The sequence below is a fragment of the Oncorhynchus kisutch genome, linkage group LG21, assembly GCF_002021735.2.
Source record: "Oncorhynchus kisutch isolate 150728-3 linkage group LG21, Okis_V2, whole genome shotgun sequence".
NCBI lineage: Eukaryota > Metazoa > Chordata > Actinopteri > Salmoniformes > Salmonidae > Oncorhynchus > Oncorhynchus kisutch.
In genome coordinates, this window is record NC_034194.2 from 9,002,123 (window position 1) to 9,012,104 (window position 9,982).

The 9,982-nt window shown below is 41.7% G+C and overlaps 1 protein-coding gene across 1 annotated transcript; it reads right to left on the reverse strand.

Annotated features, from left to right (window-relative positions):
* Positions 1–645: 645 nt before the first annotated feature.
* LOC109866551 (serine/threonine-protein kinase Nek2) lies at positions 646–9,982 on the reverse strand. The gene is made up of 9 exons (XM_031800923.1): positions 9,499–9,982; positions 8,541–8,758; positions 5,825–6,065; positions 5,241–5,323; positions 5,023–5,149; positions 4,568–4,799; positions 2,506–2,560; positions 2,215–2,291; positions 646–1,934 (listed from the first exon to the last, which is right to left on the reverse strand). The coding sequence occupies exons 1-9, from the start codon at positions 9,592–9,594 to the stop codon at positions 1,723–1,725; spliced, it is 1,341 nt and encodes a 446-aa protein (XP_031656783.1). The 5' UTR covers positions 9,595–9,982; the 3' UTR covers positions 646–1,722.

Here is a 9,982-nt window from a genome sequence, read left to right on the forward strand (position 1 = left end):
CAGGAACAATGGTGGCCCTCTTGAAGCATGTGGGAACAGCAGACTGGTATAGGGATTGATGTTCGTTCCACATGATGCACGTTTTGTTTTTTTCTCTAGCACTTCACAGTGGAATAAAACAATCAAAGCTTTATTTGAATCACCTGTGTAGTGCTAGGGCGAAAAACAAAATGTGCATCCAGTGGGCCCCATGACCGAGTTTTGGAAACCCTGTATTTGGCTCGAGGAAATAAATTAGGAACTTCACAGGGTGGTGAATGTGCAAAGTAATGAGTTTGATGATCCTTTCCAATAAATATCGACTTGTCTTATTCTGGTGACATGAAGATCGATGCTTGGCTGCAGTTTAACAAATCCAAATAATATCGCTCTTATCCATATTAATCTCCTGATGTAGGTAGCCTACCCGCACTGTATCTACTAGTTGATAGCTAGAGGAAATTATTAGGACACGTAAACACCTTAATCGGCGTTCCAGCTGTGCATTTGATCTCCGTAAGTGCTAACGACAGCCGAGCGAGCCTACCACTTTAGTGCGAGTGAAATTAGTTCCGAACTGAATGTATGCGTCTATGTCGATTTTCACGTACACATTTTATATGTCCGAAATCAGAATCATATATGCTTCCAAAAATAACATGATCGCTGTGTTAGAACGTTTATTTTGATCGACATTCTGCATTTGTCAGAGTGCCATCTGGTATCCTGATTTCAGATCTGTCCATGTAAACAGGATTATTAGGGAAATCGTTATTCTTGCAAAGCATGTAAACGTTTTAATCAAACTATTATATTACTTTGACTATCCACAAAAAATGCATTATTGTGTGCATGTAACCGTACTCAATCAACAGATAAACCTTACAAGGTGAGAATGAGATCCCTTGCATGTAACATAAATCTTTCATTTAGAAATAAAGAGAAGGTACATTCTTCAACAATAATCAATCTCTGATTACACAGCTTCCTCTACAAGAGGGCACTCACCCTTACATGTTATATTCCCAAATCATTTACATGGTCACATTTCTTTGCAAACTGCTGAGAACATCAAATGAAACATTTAGAAAAGTGTAGCAAGAGCTGACCATCATGTAGCCCTAATCAAAATGCCCATTTGAGATGAATAGGAGACAAGCCAAGGACAAAGACCAATAAAAGACAAATGTCAATCAGATAACAATTCCACTGAAACAGACATTTGTTGGGTCACCAGTGTCTCTTTTTAACAGAAAACAATGGCCTCAACGTTTGCCAACCCTTCCCAATTCCTAAACTCATATTTGCAAAACATTTACATATTTCCAGCAGTGTATGTGGGAGTGGACACCCATTTATACATATCTGGATACTGTACCAACACTGCCCTTGAAATATATTTTTAATGCCACAGTATGTACAAAGCATCATAACTTTAGTGCAATTCAGTCTAACATCGACGCTTTTGAAATGTCGAGGTGGAAAAAACAAACACACCACTAAAAAACATATTTGGTATCCAATATTTAGCCATTTCATCACAGTACAATCACTCACACTATGATACAAATAAATTAAAGCTACACATTTTCCCTAAAGGGTGTGACCACTAGGTGTCAGTAGCTCTAAAACTCTCTATTAGTCAGAAAGACTGAGCAGAGACCAGTAGCTTCTGGGACGTAGCTCAGACATCCATTTACATGACACTGATAATCAGGCCCTAAACAGCAGGCTCTTTTGGTGCTAGCGGATGCCTAGGATCTGCCTGCTCTTGAGCTGGTAGTTCCTCTCCACCTCCTCCAGGGCCTGGGTCCGCAGGTTGGCTGCCTGCAGCCTCCTCTTCAGCCCCAGCTCCTGGCTCTTCTCACTCTGCTTCTGATCAGGCCTCTGGTTCTCTTTGCTGTCTCTGGCAAAACTGACCTTCTTTTCAGGGGGGACATTCTCCTCTCCCACATCTAAGGGGGCCAAGATGGCGAAAAGTTACACATGTTGAACAGGTTTTATCTGCTACATTATGTGCAGATAAAATACCCTCCCATAATATGTTACCAAAACAATTCTCAAGTTCGTAATTTGCCCAGAGAAAAACACAGGTGTCTTAAAGTGACCTAAATGTATTCCCTCCCCTTTATTTGATCTGAAAACATGGCTACCCTATATCATATTGTTCAACTTCAATAAAGAAGCAAAATCACGTATCCTCCCTTTTCCTGGTTTTTCGCTTGACACCCATACCCATGTCATCGGAATAGAGTGGTGGCAGGGTCTTCTGCTGTTTTACCAGGTTGCAGCTCTTCAACAAACTCTCCGCTCTGAAATGAAAATAAATAGTTGGGAGTCAAAATAGAGTATAGCCAACCCTCTTGCAGTTTTATAGCAAGGAATGCGATTATGACAGCAAAGCGTGAAGGAAAGTAGCATTAACACATCTTGGAGGACTAAAGCCTTAGCATTTAGTCTAATGTGACATTAAAACAGCAGTTTTCTGCATTTCAAGTGAAGTGATCCAAGGGAGCTTTGTTTTACCTGGCAAGTTTCTCATTCGATAGTCTCTCGTGAACACAAAGCTCCTGCTCCCGCTCTGTAGGAGGAATATACAGTGCCTTGCGAAAGTATTCGGCCCCCTTGAACTTTGCGACCTTTTGCCACATTTGCCAAACATAAAGATATAAAACTGTATTTTTTTGTGAAGAATCAACAACAAGTGGGACACAATCATGAAGTGGAACGACATTTATTGGATATTTCAAACTTTTTTAACAAATCAAAAACTGAAAAATTGGGCGTGCAAAATTATTCAGCCCCTTTACTTTCAGTGCAGCAAACTCTCTCCAGAAGTTCAGTGAGGATCTCTGAATGATCCAATGTTGACCTAAATGACTAATGATGATAAATACAATCCACCTGTGTGTAATCAAGTCTCCGTATAAATGCACCTGCACTGTGATAGTCTCAGAGGTCCTTTAAAAACGCAGAGAGCATCATGAAGAACACACCATGCAGGTCCGAGATACTGTTGTGAAGAACTTTAAAGCCGGATTTGGATACAAAAAGATTTCCCAAGCTTTAAACATCCCAAGAAGCACTGTGCAAGCGATAATATTGAAATGGAAGGAGTATCAGACCACTGCAAATCTACCAAGACCTGGCCGTCCCTCTAAACGTTCAGCTCATACAAGGAGAAGACAAGGAGAAGGCCCATGATCACTCTGGATGAACTGCAGAGATCTACAGCTGAGGTGGGAGACTCTGTCCATAGGATATCAGGCGCGCAATATCAGTCGTATATTGCACAAATCTGGCCTTTATGGAAGAGTGGCAAGAAGAAAGCCATTTCTTAAAGATATCCATAAAAAGTGTTGTTTAAAGTTTGCCACAAGCCACCTGGGAGACACACCAAACATGTAGAAGAAGGTGCTCTGGTCAGATGAAACCAAAATGGAACTTTTTGGCAACAATGCAAAACGTTATGTTTGGCGTAAAAGCAACACAGCTCATCACCCTGACCACACCATCCCCACTGTCAAACATGGTGGTGGCAGCATCATGGTTTGGGCCTGCTTTTCTTCAGCAGGGACAGGGAAGATGGTTAAAATTGATGGGAAGATGGATGGAGCCAAATACAGGACCATTCTGGAAGAAAACCTGATGGAGTCTGCAAAAGACCTGAGACTGGGACGGAGATTTGTCTTCCAACAAGACAATGATCCAAAACATAAAGCAAAATCTACAATGGAATGGTTCAAAAATAAACATATCCAGGTGTTAGAATGGCCAAGTCAAAGTCCAGACCTGAATCCAATCGGGAATCTGTGGAAAGAACTGAAAACTGCTGTTCACAAATGCTCTCCATCCAACCTCACTGAGCTCGAGCTGTTTTGCAAGGAGGAATGGGAAAAAATGTCAGTCTCTCGATGTGCAAAACTGATAGAGACATACCCCAAGCGACTTACAGCTGTAATCGCAGAAAAAGGTGGCGCTACAAAGTATTAACTTAAGGGGGCTGAATAATTTTGTACGCCCAATTTTTCAGTTTTTGATTTGTTAAAAAAGTTTGAAATATCCAATAAATGTCGTTCCACTTCATGATTGTGTCCCACTTGTTGTTGATTCTTCACAAAAAAATACAGTTTTATATCTTTATGTTTGAAGCCTGAAATGTGGCAAAAGGTCGCAAAGTTCAAGGGGGCCGAATACTTTCGCAAGGCACTGTATATATATTTTTTAATTTAACTAGGCAAGTCAGTTAAGAACAAATTCTTATTTACAGTGAAAGCCTAATTCACCAGAGTTACAGCATAATAATTCCACAGATTACAAACAATTCAGTCTATATACACTCAGTAGCATAGCCAGTGACACATTGACTACAAACAACAATCATTATAGATGTTTCAGCAGTCCACACCAAGCAACACTGATTAAAAGAACATCCGTGTTCCAACACCAGAGGGGTCTCACCTGTGACTCTGACATTATAGGGACCAGGGTTGGGGTTGAATCAGTTTTCAATTCAGTCAACTTAAGTGAATTGAAATTTCAATTAAGAACAAAATTATGCTTAATCGTGATAAGGGTAAACACTCACGCTCCAGCCTCTCCTCGCACTCCTTTAGGGCCTTCTCCCTCTCCCACAGCAATTGCTCCTTGAGCCTCAGCGCCGCAGCGGTCGGGGGGGTTGAAGACCCGGTTGGCTTTGGGTTCTCTGGATTAGCCGAACTCCTCCAGTTGCGCGCCTGCATCCTCCTCTGCTCATCGGCGACCACGTCCACCAACAGGCTGCTCTGGAGAATGGACTCCACCGAGGGCCTCAGGTAGTCCTGGCAACGAGGCACAACAACAGCCAAATCAACAAAGAGTAGAATGGTGGGCAGGAGGGATTAAAATCTCTTGACATTGAAATTGTATTTTGAGCATAATAATGTGCTTGGCGATGGAGACAAATAATAATCTCCTCAACAGGTATGCTGCAGTGAGGAGTTGCTCACAAGATGACTTGAACTTTAGATGGAGATTTTCTGTGCCGTGAAACATATTCCAAACCTTTAAATGGAGCATTCTGGACAGGAGTGTGTTCAGCTCCTCTGAGTACCGGTAGGGGATCCTCCTGAACTTCCCCTCTCGGATCTTCTCTGCCAGCTCTTTTTGGTTATAAGCTGTGAAAGGAGGCCTTGATGGAAGAAACATGCGTCAGACTGTAGTCTAAGGCATTGACTGAGGGATATTTAGTAAGAATATAGATGACCGGTAAGGTAACTTACGATAAGGCACAGAGTTCATACAACAAGCATCCCAGGGACCAGATATCCGATTTCTCGTTGTAGGACATGCGATTCATTTGTTCCTGTAAAATATGGAATTGTCCACACATGGACAGATTGATTAGAAAACTTGAGTATGGGGTGGGAGGGAGGGGAGGGGATGTTGATTGTCCTGTTTGAAAATGGGCAAATCCATTGCATCACTTTTTGACAGACTCCCTTTTGATTTAAATATACATTTCCATACATGTTTGTCCATGGAAGAAGTGGTCAGAAAGTGACATTTTGGACCTGAATGGCAAAACATTCAGGAAATAGGTGCTCAAAGTTGACCCATTTTGCATTCTCTACCAAACCATGAGACACCATGTCTTCATCAATGGAAAAGATAAACTATTGAGTTTGATATAATTGAAATGCTTTCAAATAGTTGTCAAACTACTTTATAATTTACCCAAATCCAATAAATGTGTTTAAAAAAGAAAGAAAACCAGAGTATCTGGTTGAAAAAAAAAGTTTTACTTTTAAAACCATAATCATAGGATTCCCAATTCCCAAAGCCTTTGCTTTTGCTATTGACTCACAGGCGACATGTAGTAAGGGGTTCCGACGAAAGTCTTAGCGAAACTGGTGTCATGGTTCAGGATTCTTGCGAGACCAAAGTCACCGAGCTTGACATTTTGCTTGACATCCAGGAAGATATTGGCGGGCTTGAGATCTCTGTGCAGCACTGTGGCCCCACCATCGCTCCGGCGATGGCACTCCTTCAGTGCAAGAGTGAGCTGTGCCATGACTCGCATGATGAATTCCTCCTCCAAGTAACGCCTGGCCAGCAGGAACACAACATGCACAGAGTTACCAACCAACACGCTTACATTGAACATGCCAAATGCAATTTGTATTATTCTTTTTAGTCATGACAACCCTCATAGTTTGCCTACAGGCTGGGAGGCCAGTGTTCAACACCCACAAAGGGTGGGTATCCGCCGTTCGCTACCTAGGTGTCAGAGAGGGATGGCCATTGGATATACAGTGGGGCAAAAAAGTATTTAGTCAGCCACCAATTGTGCAAGTTCTCCCACTTAAAAGATGAGAGAGGCCTGTAATTTTCATCATTGGTACACTTCAACTATGACAGACAAATTAGAAGAAAAAAATCCAGAAAATCACATTGTAGGATTTTTCATGAATGTATTTGCAAATTATGGTGGAAAATAATTATTTGGTCAATAACAAAAGTTTATCTCAATACTTTGTTATATACCCTTTGTTGGCAATGACAGAGGTCAAATGTTTTCTGTAAGTCTTCACAAGGTTTTCACACACTGTTGCTGGTATTTTGGCCCATTCCTCCATGCAGATCTCCTCTAGAGCAGTGATGTTTTGGGGCTGTTGCTGGGCAACACAGACTTTCAACTTCCCCCAAAGATTTTCTATGGGGTTGAGATCTGGAGACTGGCTAGGCCACTTCAGGACCTTGAAATGCTTCTTATGAAGCCACTCCTTCGTTGCCCGGGCAGTGTGTTTGGGATCATTGTCATGCTGAAAGACCCAGCCACGTTTCATCTTTGGGCGGCAGGGTAGCCTAGTGGTTAGAGCGTTGGACTAGTGACCGGAAGGTTGCAAGTTCAAACCCCCGAGCTGACAAGGTACAAATCTGTCGTTCTGCCCTTGAACAGGCAGTTAACCCACTGTTCCTAGGCTGACTAAATACTTTTTCCCCCCACTGTATGTACAGTGCATTCGGAAAGTATTCAGACCCCTTGACCATTTCCACATTTTGTTACATTACAGCCGTATTCTAAAATGGATTACGTCGTTTTCCCCCCTCATCAATCTACACACAATGACAAAGCAAAAAAACAGTAAAAAATACATTAAATATCACATTTATATAAGTATTCAGACCCTTTACTCAGTACTTTGTTGAAGCAACTTTGGCAGCGATTACAGCCTAGAGTATTCGTTGGTATGACAATACAAGCTTAGCACACCTGTATTAGGGGAGTTTCTCCCATTCTTCTCTGCAGATCCTCTCAAGTTCTGTCAGGTTGGATGGGGAGCGTCGCTGCATAGCTATTTTCAGGTCTCTCCTGAGATGTTTGATCTGGTTCAAGTCCAGGCTCTGGCTGCTTCACTCAAGGACATTCAGACTCTCCTGCGTTGTCTTGCTGTGTGCTAAGGGTTGTTGTCCTATTGGAAGGTGAACCTTCGCCCCAGTCTGAGGTCCTGAGTGTTCTGGAGCAGGTTTTCATCAAGAAGCTCTCTGTACTTTGCATCGTTTATCTTTCCCTTGATCCTGACAAGTCTCCCAGTCCCTGAAATACATCCCCACAGCACGATGCTGCTACCACCATGCTTCACCATAGGGATGGTGCCAGGTTTCCTCCAGACGTGACGCTTAACATTCAGGCCAAAGAGTTCAATCTTGGTTTCATCAGACCAGAAAATCTTGTTTCTCATGATCTGAGAGTTCTTTAGATTCCTTTTGGCAAACTCCAAGCGTGCTGTCATGTGCCTTTTACTGAGGAGTGGCTCTCGTCTGGCCACTATCATAAAGGCCTGATTGGTGGAATGCTGCAGAGATGGTTGTCCTTCTGGAAGGTTCTCCTATCTCCACAGAGGAACTCTGGAGCTCTGTCAGAGTGACCATCGGGTTCTTGGTCACCTCCCTGACCAAGGCCCTTCTCCCCCGATTGCTCAGTTTAGCCTGGTGGCCAGCTCTAGAAAGTCATTTAAGAATGATGGAGGCTACTGTGCTCTTGGGGACCTTCAATGCTGCAGATCTGTGCCTCGACATAATCCTGTCTCGGAGCTCTACCGACAATTCCTTTGACCTCAAGGCTTGGTTTTTGCTCTGACATACATTGTCAAAGGTGGGACCTTATATAGACAGGTGTGTGCCTTTTCAAATCATGTCCAATCAATTGAATTTACAACAGGTGGACACTAATCAAGCTGTGGAAACATCTCAAGGATGATCAATGGAAACAGGATGCACCTGAGCTCAATTTCAAGTCTCATAGCAAATGGTCTGAATACTTATGCAAATAAGGCATTTATTTTTATTTACTACATTTGCATTTTACCAGAAAAATTCTAAAAACCTGTTTTCGATTTTTCATTATGGGTTGTTCTGTGTAGATTGATGAGTAAAAAAGTGAATTTAATACATTTTAGAAGAAGGCTGTAACATAACAAAATGTGGAAAAAAGGAAGGGGTCTGAATACTTTAGGAATGCACTGTATACATGGATGGACAAGGAAACCAAGGTAAACACGACAGCACAAAACACACACCTTTCTTTGATGCATCTGGTGATGAGGCTGGAGAGGTCGCCGCCTTTGCAGTGCTCCATAACGATGTACAGTGTAGTGTTGGTCCGATCTATGATGCGGTCATAATATCTCACAATGTTTGGATGCGTCAGTTCACGGAGGAGGTTGACCTCGGACACCAGCATTTGCTTCTCGCTCTCAGCCATTGTGCCATAGTCCAGCGCCTTCCAAACTAGAATCTATGATGAAACCCAAACACCACAAAACTAAGCATTTATTGATTGGCCAAATGTTATTTAATTTCTACGGTTTCACAGGAAATGCATGGAATAAAATGCTTGATGTTGGGAACATACTTTAAAGATGGCAAAAAAACATATACATTGAAGGCTATGTACTAACCAGCTACTTGTTTTACTTCAAATGCTGTATGGTTCACATACATAACGTTAGCTATATGACACCAAATCCTCAGTTGTAGGTAAACAACATAGCTTATGATTTAGTTTTGTTCATAGATATCGGGAGGTCTGGTGTGCCCCTTTCTGTTTATTGAGGCCATTTTTGGAACCCCTTTTTGGCTCAAGAGCCCAGAAGCTAACGTACCTGGCCTGGTGGCTTACTTGGTGAACTCAATGGAGTTGAGTTTATTACGCCAGTGGCCATGTTAACTAACGTTAACTAGCTAGCTAAAGTTAGCTAGTAAGCATAACGTTAGCTACACAAAGTCGAACCATATATTCAATCAAATTCAATTGACTTTATTGACATGACAATTTCATTATTACTTACATCGTCAAAGTATACATATCGAAAAATAAAAATAAACAAAAAAAATATTTATATAATATATATATATATTTATATAAATAAATTCACTAGCGTTACTGTAGACAGGTAGCTACGTTACATTTGCTAGCTTCTAACGTTAGCTAGCTAGGTACAGTACAGTGCACGCTGTAAAAAGCAAAACACTTACCTTCCCATCAGATTTCCTCCGTATTTTCTGACATTTGCCATAAGACCCTGATCCTATGGTATACAACACCTTATAATCGTCAACACGAGATGGCATTTTGGCGAAGCTAGCTCTCTAAATGCAAAGTTTGCATTCAAGGTAGCTACTGTAGCTTACTGTAACTGTACTGTACTTAGCTCACGTAGCTAGTTGCAGGTGTTCAGCGAAGGAGAGCAACAACTTTACTCTGGCAATGGAAATATTTTGTACGTTTTCTTTCCTTAAATAATGTTAGCAAATGTAATTGCTTGCAATATATATTCGATCACTTATTTATAAGTTACAGTGATTTGTGTAGATGACGGTGCCTGAATTATTCAATGTGGTTGGTCTGCATTCAGAATATTCTGATTGGCTGGAATTAAGATACAACCTGCAGGTTGCTAAGCATCTGACACCCGCAAGATCTGGCGCGGGTGTTTAAAGAGGAGGAATTTCATCACAG

Coding starts and splice junctions, on each gene's coding strand:
- LOC109866551 (XM_031800923.1), bottom strand. CDS start 9,594: ATGCCATCTCGTGTTGACGATTATAAGGTGTTGTATACCATAGGATCA. Junction 6,066..8,540: donor ACCAGATGCATCAAAGAAAG/GTGTGTGTTTTG, acceptor CCTGCTGGCCAG/GCGTTACTTGGAGGAGGAAT. Junction 5,324..5,824: donor CCCCTTACTACATGTCGCCT/GTGAGTCAATAG, acceptor CATATTTTACAG/GAACAAATGAATCGCATGTC.